At 50.4% G+C, this 27,643-nt stretch overlaps 1 protein-coding gene across 2 annotated transcripts in view; it reads right to left on the bottom strand.

Annotated features, from left to right (window-relative positions):
* MAD1L1 (mitotic arrest deficient 1 like 1) overlaps window positions 1-27,643 on the bottom strand; it is a 356,498-nt gene that overhangs the window by 271,318 nt on the left and 57,537 nt on the right. For both annotated transcript variants that reach the window (XM_081297224.1, XM_081297225.1), the window contains exon 10: window positions 16,599-16,685. In XM_081297224.1, the coding sequence (XP_081153350.1) occupies window positions 16,599-16,685 (87 nt within the window). The remainder of the gene's footprint in view (window positions 1-16,598; window positions 16,686-27,643) is intronic.

Raw genomic sequence — 27,643 nt, 5'->3', positions numbered from 1 at the left:
GGGCCAAAGTCACAGTCATGGCTACATCAATGCCACTTTTTCTACTGACTGCTCGACTGTGTTTCTTGGCCCCAGTATTTTAAACAGGCCATAAACACTGTTCTCATGACCCAAAGAAGTGACCCATCACTAAGCAAGCTTGAAAAAGCACCACCTGTAAGAGGCAACGTGAAGAGGGCGAGTACAGGCTTAGGAAATAGACAGCCCTGCATTTGGACACCAGCGGGAAGCAGCCCCATGACATTGGGGAGACCACTGTGGAACGAGAGGCCCATAGAACTAGTGCAAGGACCCCAGTATGGTCATGTATGAGCTGCTGATACCCAGGGGGACCTAATAAACATGTGCTACTATTCTTTCTCCAGTTTCGTAACAGGATCCAGAGACCCCCTTGAAGTACTTGGCACCAACAGGAGCCCTGTGCCAGTCCTGACACTGCCCTCACACCTAGTCCACCCACAGACAGACAAACAGGCAGGCCCTGAGCAGGGATGCGGGAATGGGAGGCCACAAGACAAGCACTGAGCAGGAGGGGCTGGGTCCAGCTCTATCAGCCCATCATGTCCCACCTCTAACGCCTCCCAGGGTTGATGCGACAAGACTGGTTTTATGCTTTCCCAAATAAAGAAGGAAAGCGTACTTAACTGCATGACAACAGAATGGCCACTTACACTCGTACACTGAGAATCAATACATGTGTTTTCCTGGGCTTGTTCATGGAAAGAGCCAGCAGCGGTGGGCATCACAGCTGAGGAGGAAGCTCTCTGGCTCAGGATTTATGAAGCTCAGTTACCAGGGAACTTGACCAAGGCTCACAAGAGGCACTAACTACTGGTGGATAATGCCCTTGGCACCATAGTGCTGTGCAAATATAAGAAGAACCAGGACATCCACACCCTCAAGTCACCCCAGAAACTGCTCTGGCCTGTGCTTCCAGGGTACCACTGCTCAAGGCAAGCCAGGCAAGCAGTGCATGAGGGCAGCCACCCGAGGCCATGATGACCACAGTTACGATGCCAGCTGTCCTTTAAGTTTCTTTGTGCCAGATACTGTTGCTGGTTCCTGATCACAGAGCAGCAGGAGACCTATGTCACACAGCTGAGAGCCCAGGATCACACCCCATGCTGTGCTCTAACCCCAGGCCACAGTACCCAGAGGCGTGAGGCTGAGATCAATGCGCAGAGCAACCAAAGATGCAGTAGCTGTCATGGGACTGGGCAGAAACACACCACAGCTTAATTTTTTTTTTTTAAAGTTTTACAGTCAGTCAGAAGGGGCTGAGTTTAGCACAAGTTCCAAAAAAGGGTACATCTCCTCCCCAGGGGAAAGCACTCTTCCCCCCAGGCACACTGGACAAGTCTGTCCTATTGCATAGTCTCTGTCCAGACCCCACGCTACCTGAAATTTCTAGCGACCAGGCACATACTGACTGCAAAGCCCAGCCACAGATGTGTGTGCGGGCAGATCCTGAGCACACGGGACAAGAGAAGGAGGCTCCAGCAAGCAGAGGGTGAAAAAAAAAAAAAAGATTTTACTGACAAAACTGAAGGAAAGAACATCACATGGAGGGGACATAGACACATAAAGTCTGTAGCATGAGATCGGGAAGGTCTTGTCCATAGCTAGTCTTCTGGCACGGCAGCTGTGCAGCTGGCCCTACCTCCACTCCAAAAAACCCACCCTAGTCACTGATCCTGCTGAATGCCAACTACTGATGTGACCCATACCTCCTACAGAGCTGCCCTTAACCTTCAAAGAAACCAACAGAGGCTGGGATGAAACCTTTGTTGCACGCAGGGAAACTAAGGCCAAGAGAGACAAGTGGGATGCGGAGCCAGCCTGGGACCAGTGGCAAGGACTACACACCTGCTCCTCTGGTAACAACAGCTGCTATTCCCTGAGCACTACTTGGTGCCAGCAGCCTCCACCACCCTCCCTTCCTCAACAGGCTTGACCTGGTTTTCCAGATGAAGCAGCAGCAAAGTGTCCAGAAGCACTTCTCATCTCAGGTTCCACATTCAGAAAGAAGCCCTAGAGCCCAGTCATGGCAGGCCCAGCCCCCAGACTCTCAAAGTCAACACTGCAGTACAGAAGGAACCAAGCAGCAGGGGAAGAACGATCCGGCTTGGCCTATCTGCCGGAGAGCATGGTCAGTGCTATGCAGATCGAGAGAGGACCAGGAGCCACATCCAAACAGGATCTCAAGAAGAAAGGTTCCAGGAACCTGGAGCACGCAGCACCTCTAAAGACAGCTGATTTCTCCCACATGATGGCCCTAGCCTGCGAACCACCACGGCAGCACCCCACCCCATAATGTACCTGCCTCTGACCCACCCTGCTCCAGCCTCAGCTCCAGACATCCTGGGTCACAAGGGCCAATCCTGCCTCCAGGCAGAGGTCTGCATCCAAGGCTGCCAAGCAGGGTGAGCTGCCTGTCCCAGGCCCAGCACTGAGGCACTCCTTCTGTCTTTGACCAGCATGGCTGCCTCCTCTTGCTCTGGCCCACTGGGGTCCCGGCCCTGGGAGGTCAGATTCCTGAGAACTTTACGAGCCAGGTAAGGAAGCATGCCTGCACATCCAGGCAGGATGGAAAGGGGTGCTGTAGGACAAGCCAGTACCAGGTTCTCTGCTCAGAGGATGTGACAGCAGCTTGGAAGCCAGTGTTTATCCCCTAGTGTACCAGACACCTAGTGCCTGGAGGAAGCCAACTCCCTATCCCCACCCTAGCACTGTAGGCCACATGAGACAAAAACCAGCAGCACTTACTAGCTTCTGGTGGTGAGAAGGTAACACTGCTCCATGGGGTCCTTCAAGAGCCCAGCACTGTGCCCTATATTCCAATGGTCCCCAAGGATACAGCAAACCTATCTTATGGTTATAACTGCAGCTGAAAGAGCTGAAGACAATTTCAAAAACAGACTACACAGCTTGATTTTTCACTTTGCACATAGTGCTTCTTGCTGCAGCTTCTTTAAAATTTTAACACAGTCAAACTTACCTTTTTGTTTTCTATGGCCTCCAAGGTGTTGTGGGTTAATATTTGAGACAACAAAAAATAACTTCATGTTTAAAAAATAAATAAAACCAGACTAGAGATCAGGGAAAATCTGCATTCCAGGTCTGATTACATCCATGACGTAGGTGGAGTCTCTTCCCTGTGCTTTGGTCTGTCCTCTGGGTTCTCTGAGGACTCTTCTAGTTTGACATCCATTGCTCAAACTCTAAAGCAGCCTGCACCTACCTCTTGCCATGCTCCACCCACCAGCCAGGAGACCGCAGCATGTTTCTGCAGGTTCAAGGCCCTCAGCTTCTGTCCTGAGGTACCTAGTCACTCCCTGACTTGTGCTTGACCCACACAAGATCCAAGCTGGAGGCAATCCACAAATGTCAAGCTCCTCACCTGGCAAACACCAAGGGGCAAGGCTCGGTTGGCACCCAGATATAATACCAGCAGCTGCTTGAGAAGCCCCAGCCTGTCCTGACCCATGGCCCTCAGAAGGATGCTGCAGGGAGAGGGGAGCAGGTTCCTCTCCCTTCTAAAAAAGAGGATCATGGCATGGAGGCTGCCTGATCTTTCAAAGCCCCAGCTGGTGGCAGCAGAGCAAGGAGGGTCTGTAGCCAGTGCAGGGACAACTGGTGACAGAAGCACCTTTAACAACCACCACCAGGAGGAGAAAGGAAGTGTTGGCATCACTACTTTCAAAATGATAAGCTTTATCTGCCTTGGACTTTTTTGTCCAAAAGAAGGGAAAGGGGTGGCATGGGCAACTCCCATCCCTAAGTCCAAGCAGGGGGCAAGGTCCACACCAGGAGAAGCCCTGAGGCTTGACAAGTCTTAGAGCCCAGCTGCAGGTGGGAAACATTGGGGGCACCACCAGCCTCTGCACTTAAGCAGGGCAGGACACACTGGCTCCCGGGATAATTTTCTATGGCAACTGCGACAGAACTAACCACTTTGAAAGTGACTGCGCTATGGGATGAATTTTTTTCCAGTGCTTGAATAAAAGGGGGAGTTTCACATTTTATCCACTTCCACATCCCTTAACAATAAGAACTTATTTAAAAAGCCATGAATATGTAAATGCCATTTTAAATATGGAAATGCAAAACATGCAAAGCAACAGTCTGAGTGTGAAATATTAATGGCATTTTGCCTTGCCAAGGAGACAGAACAGGAGCTGGCTGAGGTGGCAGGCTCAGGAACCCTGGCCACCTCTGCTCCCAGGATGACAGAGAGTGGAACCCACCCAGTCACAGGAGGGCGGTGCCTCTGCCCTGAAAAGAAGCACGTGCATCCACCCATCATTCACAGGGCCCAACCCCAGCCCACAGCTGACCTCCACCCCTACGGAGGCCAACCCAGGATAAGCCTCGACCTCACAGCTCATCCAAACAGACCCCATCCCCAGTGCCAAACCACCGGTAGGGCTTGTCGGCGGGCCAGGCCACATGGACATGAATCCCGTCAAGGGTGTTGATGAGCCTACATTTTGCTCTGGAGCCTAGGATTAGCTTGACTCTCTCTTAGATGGGACCTGGGCTTGATCTCACGCCTAGAAACAGACAGCTACAGGCTGTAACAGGAAGACAACTCAGATAGGACCTATGACGAAGTCAAGGAGAGGCTTGCCACCATACAGGGTCACAGCCCCTCCCACCTAAAGAGTAGGCAACATAAGCCCCAGGTCCATGTTGCCCCCACCCTGCACTTGACTAGCACTGACCAGGAAAGCACTGGAGGACCAAGAAGGCACAGCACAGGATGGCAGTGAGAATAATCCCAGGGAGGCCCCTAAGACAAAGGCCCACTCACCTCGAGGACTTTCTGCTCCCTCCAATTGACAAAATGTAGAGGCTTGATACCAACCCCCTTACTGGGAGGCCATGGAAAGAGGCTCTTGCTGGGAGAGAACAGAAGTAGCTTTGAATGCTGCAGGCACCATCTCACGTCCAATCTGAGCACTGCAAGCAGGTGCCAGCACTCTTCCAAGCTGCTCCACATTGAGGCCTAAGGAAGGTCCACCTCCGCCACACAGCCAGCTACTGGGACAGTGCTGCTGGGCTCTCTTTTCTTGCCAAAAGCCTTCGGCAAGAAGAGAGGGGCTAGAGAATCAAGAGGACAGGCAGACTACAGTGACAGGCCAGGAACCCAGGGTGTGCAGCACCTTGCAGTCTGGATGTTGGGAGGCAGCAGCCCTGCCACAGCCACCAGGTGGGACCACACAGGTGTGGCTGCTCCTCATGTTCCCTTGAGCAATGCAGCCATGGGACACTCGATATGCTAATGAGACAATATAAATGTGTGTGATGCAAGACAGCAGGCATGGGGACAGTCGGTCACTGGGTCTGTCCTACAGCAGAGGAAACCAACCAGAAAAGATGACTCTCCCAAGGGTGTACTGAGACTGACAAAAGCTGCATCACTGAGCTCTTGAAGGAGGCCAGGTGCCGTGCTCAAGGGCCACACTCTAACCCCATCCTGGGAAAGACAGGGCCTGCAGGGCCCTCACCTGAGTCCCAAACCTGGCTGGTTCATCAGGCTGGGCACCACTAAGCCCGAGCTGCATTCTGCACTCCAGGCTGCCACTGGTCCCAGAGCAATCTGACCTGGGAAGCTAACACTGCCACACGCAGCAAGCAAATCAGTCACTGTCCAGGTGGCTCCTGGGAGACAGGCCTAGCATCAGTCAGCCCAGGTGCAAAATAGACTAGGCAAATACAGCCCTGGTCTTACCTACTGCAGCACCAATGACAAGGGCCAGGAAAGGAGCAGGACAGAGAAGGATCACACAGGTCTCCATTGCCTGCTGGAGCTCCTTCAGCTTCCTAGGAGGGGATCACAGAGTCTACTACCAGGAAGTAGGCAGCACCAGAGCCCAAGCCTCACTCCCAGGAGTGGCCCTCACACCTTTACACAACCTGGGCCTCCAAGCCTGACTGCACCCCAGGAACTGGCAGTTCTAGAAGACCCTAGCTAAAACTAACAGCAGTAGGTGCTTCCCCATAAGACAGCCAACTCAGAACCATCAGATGTCACATGAGCTTTAGCACTGCAGGAGGCGAGACCAGGGCCAAGTCGCCCAGTTGCTATCTTCACCTCTGATGCTACTTTCTATTTTGTTTCATGTCTTCCCCCCAAAATTCCAAGAGGCCAAGTGGACAGCAAAGCCCTTACGAAACAGGACACTGGGCCCTTCCTCTTGGGCACAGCCACAAACCTGAGCAGAAGCAGTTTCCCAGGTGCATCTGAGGGGAAATGAGACAACTCATCACCAAAGCACAAAGTAAAGCAGGAAAGCACATTCTCAAGCAGGACACCATGCTAGTAGTTCTAACCATTCACCAGCCACCAGAGGAACAAACAGGCTGGAGCAAACAGGCAGTGGGTAGCTGAGAGCTGAGAGATGCTGCAAAAAGGAAAGGAGCCACAGGGGCCAGTGCAGGCCAGCCACAGGTGACACAAGGTGCCAACCCACAAACAACCTCAGCTGCTGACCAGAACAGGCCATCCAGCAGCTGGGAGGAGGAAGAGTGGGCAAAGCAGGAGGAGGAGAGTGGATGACCCCACAGCCCACAGCCACTTTAATAAGGTGGGCCATACAGGAACCCACAGGGTCACCCTCACTCTCATAGAGCTATGGGACACCTGGGAGAAGAGTAGATATGCATTTAGTCACCCAACAAATCTCTCTTGGGCATGGATTAGCACAGGGGCCCAGTGAGCACAGTCCTGCACACCCCGAGTTCCCATTCTAACTGGGAAAATACACACACGGGTCTCCAACAAGCTAATGCCTGAGCAGAGACCCCCAAGAAAGTGAGCCAGGGCAGAAGCCCCAAGGCAGGGACAGGACACTCTAGACCAATATAACTACAGACAGAAACAGAAAGGCTGAAGGGACCAGCAGGTGAGGGCAGAGGTCACAGTGCCATGAAGCATCAGAGGATGTGTCATGGCTGTCAGCCTAGGGAGTGAGAGGGAGATGACCTGTGAGCTCCCTTGCTGCTGCTGCTGCTGCTGCTGCTTTTGCAGGACCCTCTGCTGAGCACAGAGCAGCTCAGGAGGAGGCCACAAGAAGCTGACAAAGGGCTGCAGGGCAGGTAGTGCACCCCTCCACCAACAGAACCCAAATGACTTCCTGATGGCTTGGGTGGGGATGGGAGAAAGGCCAGAATAGTCAAGGAAGGGACAAAGTTCAAGGCCCATACATCAGGAAGAACAGTCAGACCATTCACTTTTGTCATCTCAATGGCTCACTCTGCACTGAATATGGACCATGGGCCAGGACTACACTCTCACCAGAGTCACAGTGAGTAAGATGACTCAGGAATGGCCCTAGTCCAAGGGAGGCAAGTTAGACAAACATAAAAGGAAGGCAAACTTAATTACATAACATACATTCTAATGAAAAGCGTCGTCTAGATGAGATCTGCAAAGGTCACAGAGGAAATAAAAAGCTAAGAGCTAAAGAGCGTAAGTATAATTAGGGGAGACAGGTCGGGAAGGCAGAGTCAAGGTGGGGCACGTGTCCAGAGAGTAAGGAGAGCAGTGTGGAAGAAATGGGGAATGAGAGGGGTCGGCAGTGCCAGGAGGTAGTGTGCCCACGCAGAACCTGTGCTCCCCACTAAGAGCCCTGGGAGCCAGAGAAGGGCTTAGTTGTGGGGATAACACACCTTGACTTTTAAAAGTTCCCTCAGACAGTTGCATGGAAAGTAAGTGGTAGAGAGGGCAAGGATAGAAAACAGAGTCACAGATTCTTGTCATTCCAAAGAAAAGTGGTGACAGAAGCCTAGCGTACATTCTTCAGGTGAAGAAAATAGTTGCACAGAGTCCAGGAGCATGTGCTTCCACAAGACGGTGAACCCATGAACCCCAGGAAGGATGGGATGCCAGTGGCCTGAGGGGACCTGGCTATCGGTGCCAACAGAGGGAACCATGGGCCCCAGACCTGGAAAGATTAAATGCTGGAGGCCTGTGGGGACTGGACCATCAGGGCAGACACCAGGGATAGGGTGCCAGGGGCCTGTGGTGACTGGGCCACTACAGATAAAGGTAGCAACATAGAAACCAAGGGTGTGGGATAGCATCTCTCTGGGGCAGGAGCATAAGTCAATGACTCTTCCTTCATTCAGAAGCGACTGAGCAGGGGCCAGCCTGTGCTAAGTATCAAAAATACAAAAGGGATCATATTCCCAGCTCCTGCACTGAAGCAACAGGAGATAGAGCCAGCCAGGCTTAATCTCCAGACTCCAGGAGGCACCTGGCAACAGTCAGCACAGGGATGGCTATCAGCACGCCAAGTCACAGGTGGAGAGAAAGCCCCATCTGCTGAGTCATTTCCTTGCCACATCCTGGAGAGGGGAGGTGTAGGCTTCTTGGATGGTCCTCCCTGGGCTCACAGCAGGTCTCTGGCTCAATAGTTGGGACTCAAGACCAGCATCTCATGTAAGAGCTTGGCCTGGCATCACCAAGAACTGGTACAGAGCCCACGGGGAGCAAGTACCACTATGTCTCTAAAACAGGTATGGTTGGGGGGCAGGGGAGTGTCTTTGAGGACACATGAAAACAACCCGTCAGAGACAAGCTAGCCTAACACCTTCTGCAGAAGTCAATTTATATTAAGTGCTATCAAAAGCCAAATGGACACCATGAAGGCCTCTTGTCTATGTCCTTGACGATCCAAGGCGCTAGCCTGTGCCAAGACAGAAACTGGTTTGATGAGCATGAGACCTGGCAGGCAGCAGCTGTGGGAGGCACTCCAGGCCAGCGCAGGCGGCCACGCCATCACTGACTCTGTTCTCACCCACCATATCTCCCAGAGGAAATCCTACCCTCCCCACCTGATATGTACCCATCACCCAACCTGACACTGCCGCTGGCCACACACATTGATGTACCTTGTTGCCTGTGCCACCCACTGGGAACTCCCAGTTCTATACCCCAAACACTCGGTTCCTCAAACACTGAAGACAGCAAAAGACGACCATAGCCAACAGCTTGCCTGCTGCACCAGGCCCCAGGCTGTATCCTGTAGAGGGAACTTCACCCTCACAACCCCACCAGAGCCACCCTCACCATCGCCATTCTGAGAGGCGAGGCAGGGAAAGGCTAATTAAATTGTCCAAGGACAAAGTGCCAAGATTCGAACACAGGCAGCCCATGTGTGGAGTCAGTGGGAACTGCTCACCATCACCGCAGGTACAACGTGACCCCCACTCAATGCTCAGAGCACACAGCCCAGCACTCTGAATCTCATGTGCCTGTCACTGGCTTTGCTGACTCTGAACAGTTTGAGAGCATCATAACTCATGGAGACATCGACTGACAAAGGTGACATGGTCTCATTAAACTACAAGACAGTTTAAAAGGATGGCTTAACTACTTTGGACAAAGAATAGTTGAAGAGCCACATTAAGAATTATGCTGCGGCTGGGGATGTGGCTCAAGCGGTAGCGCGCTCTTCTGGCATGGGTGCGGCCGGGTTTGATCCTCAGCACCACATACAAAGATGTTGTGTCTGCCGAAAACTAAAATGTAAATAAAGTATTTTTTAAAAAAAGAATTATGGCTATAAGCCGGGCACGCCTATAATCCTAGCTACTCAAGAGGCTGAGGCAGGAGGATCGCAAATTCAAGACCAGCCTTGGTGACTCAGTAAGAGCCTATCTCAAATAAAAATAAAAAGGACTGGAAATGTATCTCAGCGATAGAGCTCTGGGAATTCTATTTCCAGTAAGTACCACTGGGGGGGGGGGGGGGACAGTATTATGACTATGATGATCTTAACTTACTCTCAGGAGGCAACACAGAAACCAATGCCTAGTCAGGTAGTCTGCGACGTGGAGGGGGTGACAACCTTCCACTGATTTACTCTAGTCTCTCTGCTACATAAGAACACATCTCCTCCACATGCTGCCTGGACCCAGGCCCCAGGGAGGGGTAGGGAGGTGGCCCCAGGGGAAGGTGGCCTCAAAGCAAGTATACCAGCTCAGCCCATCCCAGGATCAGGAGGCTCTGTGGACACCTAGGAGGGACAGCAATACAGGTGCTTCCAGCCTAGTCACCCTGGCAACTGCAAGTAAAGGCTCTCCTACAGAGGCAGCAAGACATGACCTTCCAAACTGCAGCCATCCCAGTGAGTGCAAGTCTGAGGCAGAGCAGGCAATACTTGATGGCTGATGGGACAAAGGCTCATGAGCCCCAAGTGCCTGACTCAGCTAGCTGGAGTGGCCAAAACAGATAGGCAGGTACCAGCTCCCTGTGTCCACCATCCTCGGCTGCTTCTCTCCACTTGGCCTTAGAGCCAGCTCTGCCTTAAATCAGAATCAAGGAAGGTGACCAAGGCTTCAGCCCAGCTGGACAACACTGAGTGCACAGGATTCATCACCCCAGGCCCCAGTGAGGTAGAGAAACAAGTCACAAGGGCCTGGATGGTACATGCCAGGTGCTGTTCAGGAACCTGGGCAGCCTATCTGGATAGTGTTCAGGAACCTGGGTTCCACCCTCAAGTGACAAGGGTCTGGATGGTATATGGGTGCTGCTCAGGGACCTGAGACATGAGCTCTAGAGAAAACGGGCTTGTGTTCAAGTCCTGTCTCCACTACTTCCTAGCACATCAACCCAACATTCAAGTGTCACATCTGCAAGCCGGGGTTTATCAACGTGACTGCTCCAGAGCTGTCTTTAAGGTTCAAGTCAGATGCTGCACGGGAAGCACTTGGCACAGACTTCGTTCAGGCAAATGCCATCGATACTGATTGCTCTCATAATCACCCTCGTCATCATCATGATTACAGACAGGAAGCAGAACCATGGACTGTGGCAGGCCCTGAGAGGCCCTGTCCCTTCCACCACCCCTCTTCAAACCATAACCATCATTTCTAGGAAAGGAGAGAACCCCCAAGTAGCAAGATCCCTAGAATCCCTGCACAAATTTCCCAATCTTAGTGGTTCAACATTCTCCAGAGCACAGCAACCTGACTCCATTCAGGGTCTGAACAATGACAGCATGGCCACAGTCAGCCTCCTGCCCCGCCAGCAGAGCCAGGAGGTATGTAGTCAGGTCTGGGCCCCTGGGACCCCTGGACACTAGCAAGCCCCAGCAAGGGCAGAGGGGGCTCCAGGATAGCCCTTGGGGAGCTCTGTGCAAGGACAGTAAGCAGAGGATGCATCCAGACCTGACCACTCATTCTAAATGCCTCACCTGTCCCCAGCCCCATAACCAGGAAGGATGTTATCAGACTCCAAGAACCAAAACCAAGACGAGGACAGCAAAAAGGGCAAGGCTCCTTCACTATAATCAGATTCCACCCAAAGAGGAAGAGGGTGTTGAGACAGGCCCTGGAGACCCATTCACATCCATGATTGTAGGGCCCCTGAGCAACGCGTCCAAAGATGGAGAAGAAAAGAAAAACAGAGTGGGCCTGGACTGGTGGTTCATGACAGGACTCACATGGAAATGAACACTCAGATCTCCTTAAAGCACTTCCTACTGCCAGAGCACAAAAGCCTTATAAGGTGTGTATGAACACGTTGCCCTTGCTCTTCAGAGTAAGAATCTACCTCAACCCCTGGCTGCACAGCCAGCCAAAGGACCTTTCTTTGCCACATGATCACTGACAGCCATGAGGCACCAGGTACACAGCCCTCAGAACAGCCCTACAGACAGACACTCCCTTTTGAGATAAGGAAATGCACCGGAGTAAATCCACATCTACTCAAAGTAGCACCTTCCCACCTCCTGCCATGTAGAAGGACTCATGAAGCTTCCTGTCCCTTCAACGGCAGACATGATCAAAAGGAAGCACAAGCCCCACCATCAAGCTTTCCAGACCCCAGCTCTGTGGACTCAGAAAACTAAGAGACAGAATTCCATGGTGGTGCACACCTGCAATCCCAGAAGTCAACAGGCTAAAGCAGGAGGACTGCAAGTTCAAGGCCAGCATGGGCAACTTAGGGAAACCCTTTCTCTAAATAAAAAATAAAAAAAGGACTGGGGGCAGCAAACAGAAGCCCTAGGTTATATGCCCATCGCCACAAAAAAAATAGTAATAATGATTTCAGTCCAATGTAGAGTTCAGAATCGTGCTGTACCAGTACAGCAGCCAGAAGCCACATGTGTCTCAATGCTAGAAATACTTTCTCATTCCTAGCTGGCTGGCGGCCAGCAGGTGGCTCTGGGGTACAACATCATTTGATCTTCCCTCAGCATCCGTTAGTGCAAGATGTTCAATGTCCCTACACCTCATTCACACAGAGCTCAGGTCAGAGCCGTGCTTAGTGGCCGACCCCACTCAGAATTCTTCCTGCTGGGAGAGTCACAGCTCTGCCCAGAAACAGGCCAAAGTCTATTACATAACTACCGAGAGGCCAACAGAAGCCTGAACTACCGCAGCACAGTGAAACCTCAGGTAGGAGACGGACCTGGAGGACCCGCTGACTCACTCTCTGGTTTCCAGCTTCGCAGTGACAGACACCACGTTACTGAGACAGCACACACAGGAAGTAGCAGTCTTCTGTCAGATCGGCAAAGGAGGAAAACTGAGACACTCAGGTGAGTGCTGCTCAGGAATGAAGGGTTTCTGCTGCTCTTGGCAGAGCAACGCATGGGGTGATGCGCAACATTTGTCTTCTGAAGGCCAAGCTCCTGGAGGTCTGCACGCCACCAACTGTCCCACTGCAGGAATTCATCCTAAAGAATCAAGGACCATGCTACAAAAGTCTATGACAGGGCTGGGATTGTAGCTCAGGGATAGAGCGCTTGCCTAGCATATGGGAGGCACTGGATTCAATCCCCAGCACCAAATATAAATAAATAAAATAAAGATACTGTGTCCTTCTAAAACTAAAATAAATAAATAAATATTTTTTTAAAAAGTCTATGACAGCAACATTTAAAATCCAGAAAGGGGGCAGATAAGGAGGAAGAAGAAAAACACCCAGCAATGGGCCCATGAAGTACAGGGTAGCCACAAAATGGCATATTAAAAAGCTACTAAAATGAGAGGAATAAGTGTTCATTCACAAGGAGGACACAATCGATGGCTTGGTGGCAAGAGTGGGTAAGAACACCTGCATGACGGGAGCCCAGGCCACTGGTCTGCACAGCCATGGGAAGCATGTGGACACAATCACACCCCATGACACTGTAGTCTCAGGTGGACCATGTGTCGGCTCTGCAATGACTACACATCACCAGAGGAGACAAAGCACACCCCAAAAAGCCCTTTCCAGAACCTATGACCACCTGCTGGGCACTGGCCTGGCATCTGTCTGACTCTACCTCGTTACCTCCTTCTCACTTCATCTGAATTTTTATCAAATTGCCTTTAAGACATCCATGGAAACATACCAGTCTTACAAGGTCTCCATAAATACAATGGACACCTTCCACCTAAGGCTAACACAGTCAGCTCAGGACATGAGGGCAGAGGCCAAAGCTGGAGGAATCCATCTCAACCACCAAGGCCAGTGCCACCCTGCCACCTTTGCTTTATGATCTGTGAATAAACAAAAGGGCAGGACCTCTCAGCCCCAGTACACAAGTCTCAGCATGTAGGGTCTCAGTTCTATCTCCTGAGTACCAGAGGTCCCAGGTCACCCCCGTGGGGAACTGTCCACCCCCATCAGAGTGGCAGCCTCAACACCTGATGGCTACCCACATCCCTCTCCCCATCCATCCCAACAGCATGGTTCTTGGCACACCGATCAAGCCAGGCAACAAGGTGCTCGCCAGCCCCATTCACAGCTAACACTGGGCTAGGGGCCATATCACATGTCCCACGTGAAGCCGGAGCATAAAAGGCCAACCCACAAAAATAAGTCAATCCTCAAAAAACATTCCAAGCAAGGCTGGGACAGCTGTGGGGCCTCATGTCCCTTCCCTGAAACACCACCACAAAGGCAACACAGCACTCACTCTACAGATAAGCATGGAGCACTGGGCACTTCCACAGGGTGCCCTGAGGCTCACATCTCCTCCTAGGACAGCTGCACTGACTCTCAGAGGAACTTAGGGCACCTCCTGGGAGGTGGACAGTGGGCCAGAAGTCTGCAGACCACCTACCTATGGCACAAGCTGCTTCCTGAGACACAGACACCATCCCAAACTGATCGAAAAGAAAATCCCCATTCACATCCACAAACAGAGGTGGTGTTGTGCTATATGCAGATGCCCCCCCACCTTTCATGGCTCTCTGGGTAGATACGTGATCTTGTGGCTACTGGTCAAAGTAGAAAAGTGCTGGCAGGAGAAGGATGCCAGCGAATGCCCTTCCCTTAACAGTCCATTCTGTTTCGTGGAGTGAAATGAAGAAGATGGAACAGCAAAGTGTTAAAGCTTTAATTCCAAATCACTTTTCATGCCTGTTTCATCTGACAGTGGCTTTGAAAGCAAAAGGCAATCTTTATCATTTGAGCTTTTTAAAGTAATTGATGTTATTATGTCCAACATAACCAAATGCTTCTAAAAGCTGATTTTCAAAGTGACATCAGTCCCCAAAATAAGAAACCCTTCCTTCTGGCTACTAATAAATTATTAAAACACATCTGCACAGGAGGACAAGACTGAGGTTTAATAATCAATGGTGAAGAGGCTAGCTCCAGGCTCTCCTCACATACTCACCTGCCAAGCAGTCAGTCCATCAGGACACCCAGGCCTCACACCATGGTCACTGCTGCAACTTCTCCCTGTGGCTCTGCTCAAGGCAGGAGCCCAGTCCCATGTGGTTTTACACCCGCTAGATGTAAGCACGAACCAGACAACTCCTAGCTCATGGTGGAACTCCATCTTTTCTATCACTGACTGGTCTAGGACAGGCACACAGCCCAGTTTTGGCCAGTGAGGGGCATCTGCTGGATAGCAGTACTAGAAAGGTTTCCTTGTTCCAAAAAGACCCAAGAAAGAGGCCTCACCTTTCTGTCTCCTGACACCCAAACCTGGGCAGGAACTTCAAGGCCATAAGAGAAACCAGCCTGAGCAGACAGCTGGCAAACAAACGGACCATAAAAAGCAGCGCAACACGTTATTCTGGCCTTTGACTCAGTTTCTGGCAAAGTTCTAAAACTCTTGGGATCTTCTGGGTGGCGGGGAGTCCTTTCTTAGTAAGGAGTTGGGTTTCTACTAATAAGGTGACTAGGACAGGCCCCTACTTAACTAGGGTGGGGATGAGCACAGAAAGACCAGTGATTAGAGCTGAGAACTCTCAGCCCCACTCACCAGCCTGGAGAGGAGGACTGAAGACTGGGTTGAGGAAACTCTTAAACAGCAAGATTCGGGAGCTTCTAGGTTGGTGACCACAGAAGGGGCGCAGCTGGTGAAAGCAAGGAAGCTCAGCACCCGACTCCTGCCCTATGCGCCCTCCCATCTGGCTCTGCCTGAGCTGGATCAGGATAGTAAATAAGGCACTTTCCTGAGCTCTAGCAAGCCACTGGAATAAGTCAGACTCTATGTATGTATAATATGTCAAAATGCATTCTACTGTCATGTATATCTAAAAAGAACAAAGGAAAAAAAACTAAAGAGGGGATCATGGAGCTCCCTGAATTTGTAATTGGACAGAGTAGGTAACCTGGGAACTAGATAAAAGGACTGGCATCTGCATAAACCTGCAAACTCTAAGAAATGTTGGAACTGAACTGAATCATAAGACACTGAGGTAGTACCAAGACTGGAGAAGCAGAAAAGAACACAAATTTGGTGTCAGGAGGAAAAAACCCAACACCAGGCCCTGGGATGAGGTCCTGTAGCCACCCATCTCTGGGCCTCCTTTGGGGCTAAGAAAGAACGTGCTCGCTGCTCAAGCCAGTTGGCTGAGATTTTTGTCACTTACAAAGGCCTCAGATGGTTGGCATACTCTGTAGGTCTTCCATGAGGGCACAAGTCTACACACTTGCACCCCCGGGGGCCAGGTTTCTACACTATGACAAGGTCATTCCAAGCCCACACACTGCTAGAAAGATGAGAATAGTCCTGATCCAAGCAGGGACCCCCAAGTCAAAAAGCCAAGCCACCAGAGAACCAGAGGTACATGTTGTCAGAACAGTCACAGTACCCCAAGCGGAGTCACACTACCATACCATGGGAACTTGGAGCTTCCAATCCCCCACCATCTCAGACCAAGGCAGAACCAACAGTAAACCAAAAGCCACCCGCAAATGCCACATCTCACATGTGGTTTGAGTTATTCTCCAGGGCTTCTCAGAGCAGCAGTATTAGGGTCAGAGCATAGTAGAAGGTCTTCAGGTTACACATGTACTGCCCTCAGAAAGGATCAAGGTAGTTGTCAGGACCCCTTGGCAAGTTCTCATGAGGGCTGTCATAGAAGGAACACACCCAATGCTCTTCCTGGTTTCTTGTGTGGCAATGTGCTCCCCCGTTACACATATGCCCTACCACCCATGAGGTCCCCACCAGAGCCAAGCCAGGCCTTTCGATCTCCAAAACTATAAGCACACCTCTTTCTCTAAAAAGTACCCAGCCTCAGGTACACTGCTATAGCAATGAAAATGGACTACTTTACCCAGTGAGACAGGAGAGCACCCCTCTCCTAAGCCCAAGTGCCCAGAGCACATGCATCCCCACAGACACCTGGTCTACCTGCTGGCAATGGCACTGTTCTTCTCCTTCAGGGCAAGTTCTCGCTGTTGCAGCTCAACGACAAATCTGGAGAGGTCCTCTGGAGTCCTGAGGGATAAAGAACACACATTTAGTTCCACCTGTCCCCAGAAGTGGGCCTAATTCCACATCTGGAATAGAGGTCCAAAACCATGCCATTTAGAGACCAGGATGAGTAGTCCATCATGTGACCCACGTGTGAGGCAGAGAGCACTAACCACAGCCCGAGTCCAGCCACAGCCCACCACCAGCCATGCAATAGCAGGAGGCTACCTTCATAAGCCTTGGCTTTATTTTACCTATAAAAACAGGGTGACACATAATGGTGTCACCATGCCAAGGAAATGATATTCACAAAGTGCTGCCCAGTTCCTGGCATGGAAATGATGCACAACAGCTCCTATCTTTGCTTTTCCTCCAAAACAGCTGCATGCACACCGAGTTAAGAGTAGTAATGAGGGGCTGGGGACATGGCTCAAGTAGTAGTGCGCTCACCTGGCATGTGTAAGGCAGTGGGTTTGATCCTTCAGCACCACATAAAAATAAAATAAAGGGGCTGGGATTGTGGCTCAGCGGTACAGTGTTCGCCTAGCACGGGCGGGACCCGGGTTCGATCCTCAACACCATATAAAAATAAAGGCATTGTGTTGTATCCATAAAAAAATAAATAAAAAGTAAAATAAAGATATTGTGTCACCTAAAGCTAAAAAAAATAAATATTTTTTAAAAATAGAGCAAGAGTAGTATGGCATAGCCCCACACGCGTGCTGCTGCATGATTCTCAGAACTATTCCAGATTCACTGTCCCAGTGGATGCAAAGCAGTCCTATTCTTTATGTTTCCATATTTCAATGAGGAAATGGGAATTCAGAGATGCCATCTGGCTTTCCACAGTCCACTTGGTCCATGAGCTTAACTCAAGGTGAGCCACATCTTCTGACTAGTCCACAGCAGAACATATCCCAGAACTCTTGGTAGCTTTACGAGTAGCATGACACACATGTGGAGTGCACAGCAAGAGCTCCCAACATGGCATGGTAGGCGGCACACAAGCCCAAGGCCAAGGACACATCTTGCTTTCCTCTCCACCCACCACAGCAAGCACAGGGCTATGGGGCCATGTGGTATGAGCCAACCCATGGCCCTGTCCCCCAAGTTGTCTCTCCACCTCACTAAGTGGATGTGAAGAGCCCCTGCAGGGATCATAGAGGCCATGACTTTGGCTACAGCAAAGCAGCTGTCCATGCAAGGAAGAACCTGCAGCAAGCTACAAGGAGAGTGCTGCTGGCCACACTCCACAGCAGGGGCCTCTCTTACTGCCATTTCTCAGGCCAACACTGAAGACACTATATAGGGGGAGAGACTGACCCTGGGCCACAGCAGTGCAAGGTACAGGTAAGCCACCCTCACCATGGTTCAGACACTCAGGACTGAACTCTGTCCTCCTGAAGTTCCTACGCAGAAGCCCTATTCCCACAGGATGGGATTTGGAGATGGGACCTTGGGGAGGTGATAAGGGTTAGGTGAGGTCAGAACAGTGAGGGCCTCACACTGGGGTCAGCATCCTGACAGACACACCAAGAGCCTGCTCAGTCTCTCTCTCTCCTGGCCATGCAAGGACACAGCAGAGGCAGCAATCTGCAAGGTGGGAAGGGCCCTCACCAGAGGCGGAACACCAGCCTCCAGAACAACAGGAATAAACTCCTGCTCCGAGCTCCATCTGTGAATTTGTCACAGCAGCCCAGCCACATTGAGAGGCTACTCCGGCAGAAGAGACACCCAAGTGGGCCAGTAGCACAGACACTCAGGAAACGGCTCAGGCCCAGCGTGACTCCATCTAGACACCCAATCCACAAGCACAACTTCATGTTTCTAAGTACACAGAAAATAAGTAAGATGTATGGAACACCCCTAGAGAGGTTCACCCCAAGTTTATCTGGAGTTTACCTCCATGTCAAGCAGGGCCTAGTGATCAAGGCTGAGGGGTCTTTAACTTCATGCGCCTCTGTGAACTGCTTACAATGAGAATTCATGTACTACACGTATGAGTACAAACAAAAACGAAGGAAAAGCCACAGCAGGCTCAGAAGGTGAGGAAAGACGCCGGAAGCCCCCAGGCTGGGGAGCAGGGAGCCTGGCCGATAGGGGGTGCCAAGTGCACACTGCTCAGCCCAGCAGAAGCCCAGACAGGGGCGCAGAGAAAAGGGCACACAGAAAAGAAGGGAGACAAACCACGAGAAGCCCTGGATTCAGAACAAGCTCAGGGCTGGGAGAAGAGAGCGTAGAGCTTGGCCTCCTGTCGCCTGTCCTGAGCTCCACGTAAGGAGGTGAGTCCACGTGAGCTGTGGATCATGGAGGATTTCTGCACAGTCACAGCCGTCATGCATCTCAAACCAAAGACCAGAGGCCCACACACCTCCAACTGGCAGGAAGAGTGTTTATTTTCCGGAAGCCTCCTGACCTGTGTGTGGTTAAAGCTACTCAGAGATGCTTACCCGGGGCGCTCCAGGGATTAGCTAAGTGCTTGTAACTAGAAGGAGTCACGCCAAGTGCCATTATGGCCTAAAAATAACACCGACAGTCCATTCTGAAACTTGCACTTCACAACTACAAAGTGGGAGGCATTTGAGGCCTCGGGAGCCTCCGACACAGAGATGACAAGAAAGTGACAGTTCCAACTGCAGCCCAGGCTGTGACACCTGCTGCGGAAAACTCTAGTTTCAGCTGCGAAGCCTTTCACATCCTAACGGGGGCTTTCAGGGAAAAAGTCTTTTTGTTCCATCTGCAGCTGAATTTTGACGCAAACTCAGCTGTGTGCAGAATAGAAGAGGGCTGGGGGATCGTGCCCACTGCTCTACCCCTGAGGCAAAGGCACTTGCAGCCGCAGCTATTTTGGGGTCCTATAGCAGATGCCACAGCACTTACGGAAGCCTAAGTGTCAGTTCCCCCAAGTCTGAAAGACACCAGATCCAAAGGATACCGAAGCCTAAAGTGAATCAAGCACCAACAGCCACAAAACCAAATGAGAAACCTTGAGCTTTCTCCCGAGGTGTTATTATTATATATTTTTTCCAAAAAATAGGAACCTGCAGGGCATAACCACCATATTGCTGGGGCTGGGCTTCAGCCAGGGCCCAAACAGAAAGGAGGGAACACAACACAAACAAGATGGGCTTTTTGTTTTTGCAAAAAGGATGCCAAAACAGGAATGAATGGAAAATATTAGACAGCAAATACTTTTGCTAAAAATCAAAGGAATGGCAAGAACTGAGGGCTGCGAACCCCTGCAGGCAGCCCAGACTTTTCTCAATAATATAACATAACTGCTTGGGAAAAGGGATGCAGGTCACCCTGATCTGACATTGATGTGGCTGGTATGGGGTGCCCAGGACTGGGGAGAGGGAACTAATGCTTTCCTGGGGAGGAGAGACTAACTCTAAGCAGTGCAGTGGCTTCACCCTGGGCCAGCTCTGGCAAGGCCACCTGCAGGGGCTGTGGTCACTGCCTGCAGCCCTGAGGCCACTGAGTAGGAGGTCCCAGTCTGGTGTTGAGGTCATAGCTACCCAGACTTCAGGAGACTCAACAAAGGGCATTAGCCCACCTCACCCTTTGAGTACAGGGTTGCTCTGTAACATCCGGGCCTTGATAGGCAAGGCCACTGACAAATCTTCCAGAGCACCCATTTCCCTCCAGCACAGAAGGTCACTCCAGCCCTGTGGACGGTTCAGGGCTGGTTGCTGTCTCAGGCACAGTGGCCTGCCATGCCTCCCTCCAGGCCCATCCAAGATCAAAGGCTGGAAGGCCCTCCCTCACACCACAAAAGGATTTTCACATGGAAACAAAATCACATCAACTAACTGAGAAGGAGGGAGCGGCAAGCTGCTGCTTCTCAGACTTGCTGCCTTCCAAAGCCAACAGCACGGTCACACTCGGCCTCAGGACCTTCATGTCCCTTTTCGAGAATACTTTCCCCCTAGATACCCACACACCCCACTCCTTCATCCACCTCTAGGTCACAGGACACCAAGTTTTCAGCTGGACCTCCAGAGCATACTATCTGAAACTGTGGACGCCACCCCCCAGCTTCTCCCTGCATCCCTTCCGCAGCCCACCACCATCAGATACCCACTCTGCCTGTCAGGTTACCATCATTCTCCCTCAATTACAATGAAAGCTCCCTAAAAGAAGAGACAGTTTACATTTTGTTCTGTTTTTTTCACTGGCGTAATCACAGGCTTCCAGAAACGTATGTGAAATGAAGGAAAAATCATGATACCTTTCCAGAGCAATACCATGCAGCTCAGCTCTGAGAAGTGAGAACTCGGACCACTGGATTCCAAGTCCAGGGTTACTAATTAAATAAACTTCACCCACCCATACAACAGTATCTGTGTAAAATCAAAAGAATGCAGAATCTTTCTACATATTAAAATGAAAGATCTCCAAAATGCACTGCTAAATAAAAACACAAAAAAACAGAATGTAAAATATATTGTGCTAAGGAAACATATAAAAGCTATTCAATAAATAATTTCTCAAAGCTCAGCACTGTAACCTTGTACTGCAGAATCAGGTGCTAAATGAAAATTTTGTAAAAAGAAAACAAATTATTCCCACAGCAAATTAATGCATAGAAATCTAACTATGACCATTTACAACAAAACAATGATATCATTTCTTAAAAATGTTCAGCTGTGTATAGGTAATACCATAAACAGGACAATGATGTATTAGTGAAAGGCCTCCTACCTAAAATAATTAAGCCTGGCAACTGATCCCAAAAGGTGCTTGGTTAAGAGGGGAATTGAATGATACATGTGTTTCAAACGTCTTAACTTAAAACATAAAAATACATAAGTATTCCCTATGCTGCAAATATCTTCTTCAAATACAGGTCAACTAGAGCTTTACCTTATATTTTTGCATAAAGCACACATACAACAAGTAACTCATGACTTTTAGGTTGGTTCCTTTGAAGTGGACACCTACAGTCTTCCTAGATTTTACAACTGTTCCTCTTAGTCTTTCATAGTCAATTTGCCTGATTCAACATCAATGTTTCAAGGATTTGTTTTTAAGACTTTGCAAAGAATCCACCTTCAAATTCAAAGAAATAAGACTTCTGTTACACTGAAGCAGCCTTCACAGATCTAAAGTATGTAATGACAATAGCAATGGCCACCCTAAAACAGATGCCAGTGTGGTGGTGGGTGGAGGCCACACCTCTTGCCCCTAGCTTGAGTGTAGGCACATAGATGACTACCTGGGGCCTTTGAAGACAGACTTTTCCATATGAAATACACTTCAAACTTTTAAAAAGTTAAGAATGGGGCCAAGCACAGTGGCATACACCTGTAATTCCAGCAGCTTGGGAGGCTGAGGCAGGAGGATCATGAGCTCAAAGCCAGCCTCAGCAAAAGCAAGGTTCTAAGCAACTCAGCAAGACCCTGTCCCTAAATAAAATACAAAATAGGGCTGGAGATGTGGCTCAATGGTTGACTGCCCAAGTTCAATCCTCAGTACCAAAAAACACAAAAGAAAAAGAAAAGTTAAGAATGACTCACTGGTGGGAGAGAAAAGGGAAATTGCATGGAAATGAAGGGAGACCCTCATTGCTATACAAAATTACATATAAGAGGTTGTGAGGGGAATGGGAAAATAAACAAGGAGAGAAATGAATTACAGTAGATGGGGTAGAGAGAGAAGATGGGAGGGGAGGGGAGGGGGGATAGTAGGGGATAGGAAAGGTAGCAGAATACAACAATTACTAATAGGGCATTATGTAAAATTGTGGATGAGTAACCGAAGTGATTCTGCAATCTGCATTTGGGGTAAAATTGGGGGTTCATAACCCACTTCAATCTAATGTATGAAATATGATATGTCAAGAGCTTTGTAATGTTGTGAACAACCAATTAAAAAAAAAAGAAAGGAAAAAAAAAAAGTAAGTTGGGGCTTAATCTGACATAAAAAAAAAAAAAAAAGAATGACTCACTGGTATGAGAATTATGGTGCTGCAGGATCTATCTGAATTTTCCAGAATTGAGACCAGAGTATATTGGTGAGAGCCATGTGTCAGCCATGTGTCCAGAGCTACAACCCTGCCACCTACACACACCTGCCCCATACTGCAGCATCTGGAGCACAGGAATCATATAGAGAACAACACACACACAGATTACACTCGTTTTCAAAAAACAGACTCCACAAACCTCAGAAGCATTAAAAAAAGGGGGAGGGCGGTGGAACAGAGCTAACATCTTAGATTCAGAAACCAGGCCAGTGCTCAAAGTCTAACTCCACTGGCTATCAACTACATGGCCTCCAACCAATCAACAGACCTCTCCAAGTCTCAACCCCTCCTCTGGAAAATGGATGTCAAAAGAGAGCCAGGCTCAGCAGTGACACTATGCCCTGGAGTCAGCCAGGCTCAAGTTCAATTCCCATCCCAGCCCCAGCTTCCTAGTCCGTGAAATAGGATCATGTCTCCCAACCTGACTACCAAATTAGGGACATCCAGCCCTCTGTGAGCCTTTGTGATGATCTCTGTCTCTCAGACAGTGTCCAACACCACCCCTACAAACCTCTACCAGTTGCTTGGGCACTGATAGATGACAGGTTTATTGGTTCTAATAACAAAACAGAGAGAGAGTAAATATGTTTGATGACAGAACCAGAGTCTAAAAGCTCACAGAGAAGCAGGAAGAACAGGTGGACTATAAGCGAGAAGTAAAACCCCTGCAGGGGGGCCAGAGGGTGGGGAGAATCAACTCTTAGAATATAATGGGAAGGACAACCCTGGTTCACCAGCAGCACCTATGGACAGACTTCGGCATCCTGCATCTGAGGCAATCTCACTCAACAAATCCAGCGAGCACTGCCACATGGTGGTCTAGTCCCAAGACCTGAAGAACTCTCTGACACACATACACAGACCTGGAGACTTCCCACCTGTTGAGGCAGGCAGGCAGTCACTGTGACGAACCCAATGTGCACTACATTCCCAAGGAAGACCAGCAGGGGAAGAGGGCAGGTAACAAGAGTGAGGTGTGCAATCCTCACAGGCGGTCAGGAACCATGTCTGAAAAGGTAACACCTACCACAGACTAAGCAACACAGAAGTGAGCAGTGCAACTCAGGGGGAAGAATTTTCAGAGGCTCTAGGTCAAGTGAAATTGAGTTGTAGCTGCAGGGTGACAGGAGAATTCCACCCAAAGAACTTCTTGGAGAAAGAAAATGTGTTGTCTCAAGGGGAACTGCACACACTCAGAGAGCCACACCCACACCTGTGTGGTTCACAGTTTGCAAACGTGCAGCGCCACACTGGCAGGCTCAGGGAATGCTACAGACTCAGGTCTGACTGAGAAAGCATCAACTCAGATGGCTCAGGAGAGACACTGCCTGGAAAAGCCAGGAGAGTGCTGCCACCATTGGGTCCACCTCCCTCCACCCCACCACATGGATGCCACCTCTGTGGAGCTGGAAGAACTAGACCATGAGCAGCGGGCGGCAACATGGAGTGGGCACATGACCTTGGGAAGAGCAAATTCTGTACCCAGGTGACTTCACAATGAACCAAAACCTTTAGCCTTGGCACAAAATTACAAATGTGTGGATTTCAGCTCTGCAGGATGGAACGGGGTGGAGATAAGGGCTCTGTGAGGTGGCAAACTCCCAACCCTGAGGAGGTGCAGCAGACTAGGGCTGGTTGTTGGAGGCAGGGCAAGACAGAGTGACTCTGGGGACCACAGGGGGGCGCACAGCGACAGGGCGGAACAGGAAGGGGGACCCTGCAACTGTGTCCTCACTCAGCTGTGGTTTCGCAGCTCCTCTGCCAGGTACTAGCCTCCCACCCCCTGCCTCGTGAGGTCCAGATCTCATCAGCTGTCCAAAGCCAGCAATGCGGCTTAACTGCTTCAGGCAAACGAGCCTCGTGGGTCCCCAGACACATGTAAATAAAATGAAGAAATTTCAAATTTACAGTTGCTGCCTTCGAATTCTTTCTCCCGGCTCAGGAAGGATTAAAAGGACTTCAAAGCAGCCTGGGTCCCAATTAAGCCAGTGTGACCACCGCAGGGATGCTGGAACACTCCTCTGATTAACAAGAGGCGCGCTTTGAACTGTTCGTGCTAAAAAAAGCTCTTAGAACCTCTCAAACAAATGCTGTAATTTCTCTCCCACTTCCCTCACTCTTTGGAAAAGTTGATCCTCTGAATGCTTTAAACATTCAGAAAGCAGCTGGATAACAGCCCCAAACACAATTTCAGCGAGGAGCTCAGAACAGGAGCAGGGACAGAGGCCTTGCGCAACTGCGCACAGTAGGCTGGGCTTCCAGGACAGCACTGGTGGCCTGAGACTACACAGTGTCATCACACTGCTATGCGGCCAGTGCAGCAAGGCTGGGAGAAAGGTCTGGGCAGAAGACCAGATTCTCCCTTCACCTGAGCCGAGGATCCCCACAGAGGATCCTCACAGAGGATCCCCACAACGTGGCCCTGGAGAACATCCTTGACACCTACCTGAGCAGTGCTGCACAAAGTACCTACACAGAAATGGCCAGAGCTGCTGGAGACTGGGGTCAGTAGAACAACAGAACCCTCCCTCCACATCAGGGGCAAGCTCAGCTCGTGGGGCTGAAGTGCCAAGGTGAGCCACAAGAGCTCAGAATAGGAGCCCATCTACTACGGACAGCAGTATCCAAGGTGCAAAGTGAAACAAGACGCCCCATACAGTGGTGATTCACTCTGGGCAATACAACTGTGGTTGGAAGTAAGCTTGGGAGCCAGTTGGGGACACCAATCACACTGTGACTTCAGAGATCCCAGCGCATGGTTCCCGACAGTCCCACTCTCACCGTGCCTTTAACATTAAGCATTAGGAAAGCCCTCCTCGAATACCTGAGGCCCAACTATTCTACCTCTGAGGATTTCTTTCAGGGAGAGGCAGGAGATCAGGGAGAACAGTGAGTTAAAAATCAAGTCAATCTGGCTGCTGGGGAAACAATCAAAGCAATGTGTGAACAAAGGACTTTACCGGATACAGAAACTCAGAAAGAAGCCATCATTAGTGAGGTGCTCTCTTTGAACTCACTGAGTAATAAAAGGAGAGAAAAGGTCTCAGAACTGTGGAAAAGCAAAAGCCACATACAGGCAGAGCTTAACTGTGATTGCAGGCTGGCCCCGAGCTTGCTGTGTGGCCCTGGGCTACTTACTTAACCTTCCTGAACTTTGGTTTATGCATCTTTAAGTGAGAGTAATGAACTAGGACGCCACATCCTGATTTGTGATTCTCTCCAAAAACAAAAGCTGCCTAAGACTCTGTTCCCTCTGATTATATGAATGATGCGAGAGAACAAGACTCCAGGCAGAGGGTGTAGCGAGACCAAAGTCCTGAGGCAGAGCCACAAAAGGGGGACCCTGGGAAGGCTTAGACAGCAGGCCTGGGGCAGGGAGAGGCAGAGGGCACAGAGCGCATGGGGGGCTGCAGTCAGAATTCCAGATTTGATTCTAAATGGATAGATGCTTAGACTGCTCACCTCTGTGGCCATATTCTGGAGGTTTTGTAAAAGGAGATGAGCACCCAGGTTCACCCAAGTGCTGCCAGTAGCAGGGAAAAGAAAACAACCCAAACACCCAGCAATGGAGAAGAGGGCAGGCGCGGGCAGCGAGGCTATGAAATGAGGACTTCACTGCAGGATGAGTGGGGACCACAAAATGGCTCTGCACAGAACTGCAGGTCCAGTGCTTCTCCTCAAGGCCCCTCGGTGCTGGAGTGCTGAGAGGGCTGCAAGTCCCAGAGGGAGATAGGAATCATCAGGTGGGCTCTGCACTGAGAAGGGTTTATAAATGGTGTGACAGCACTAGGGGAGGGCCAGGAGCAGTGACCTGAGAGAAGCTGAAGGGACAGAATCAACCGGGTGATAGGCAGACAGAGGAGGGGGATCAGGTACAAGACCAGGGAGCTGGCTGGGCACAGCAATGGAGCCAAGCCCCAGCAGAGACCACAGGAGAACGGCTGCCCGTGGCCATGGCAGACAGTCGCACAGGCGCTCAACAGCAGAACAGCTTCCTTTTTTCAGCATTTCCAAGATCACTGTTGGAAGACAGATAATTTGCCAAGACAGGCAGAACTCAATGGTGCCTCCATGGGACCCTGTGTAGCTCGCTGCTGTACTTTCAGGGGAAAAGAAAACTACAGAGAAGACTCTAAGAATCCCGACACTCACTTAAAAAGAAACAGCAAGTAGGACATTCACGGGCCTCCTGAGGCCAGAGCTCTCTCTGTCCCCATTGTACAGATGAGCTTCGACAACCAGCCTGGGCCCACGCAGCCAAGAGGCAGCAGCAAGAGCAAACCAGGCTCCTAAGCAGAAAGCCAAAAGGCCAGTCTGCCTTCCAGGACACCGGAACCAAAGTGCAGACACATGCATGTGCGCGTGCACACACGTGGTCACTTTGCCCACAAGAGCACCCCCTGGTTACAAGGGGAAATGCTTCAATGACACACGAACAAGGCAGAAAGGCACTGCGGCTGAAGTGAGCAGTCACCAGGTTTGCCTGGTCTGGGCTCCACTGCTGTGGCACTTCCAAGGGCTCCAGTGAAAGAACAGAACCCACCCGTCACACTGTGAAGGGCACATGCCACACACAGTGTGAGACCAGAGGAAATGCAGCAGACAAGTCAACGGAACCTGGGTTCTTAGGTCCACTGCAGCCACTCTCCATGCTGAGCCTGGGCCGAGTGAGCACAGCCATGGAACTCACCCAGGGGCACCCCTGCGGCAGTGCCCTTTGTATATCAAACTGGCCTTTTTCAAAGAAAACAGGCACTGCTTTCCTCAAATCCAAGGGGAACTGCCAAATATAAGGCAGATGAAAGCAGGACAGATATTTTTTTCAGGACACAGAAAACCACTGGGCAGCTCCCAACTCCTGTGGAAACCTACAGGGTGCAGGGTCCAAGGCACCTCTAGGTACCTCTAGGATCTGAAACTCAACTAAATCCCAAAGCACATCCTTAGAGTTCTC

This window comes from Spermophilus citellus (genome assembly GCF_964194105.1).
Source record: "Spermophilus citellus genome assembly, chromosome: 6".
Taxonomy (NCBI): Eukaryota; Metazoa; Chordata; class Mammalia; order Rodentia; family Sciuridae; genus Spermophilus; species Spermophilus citellus.
This window is presented reverse-complemented; position numbering and strand designations above follow the sequence as displayed.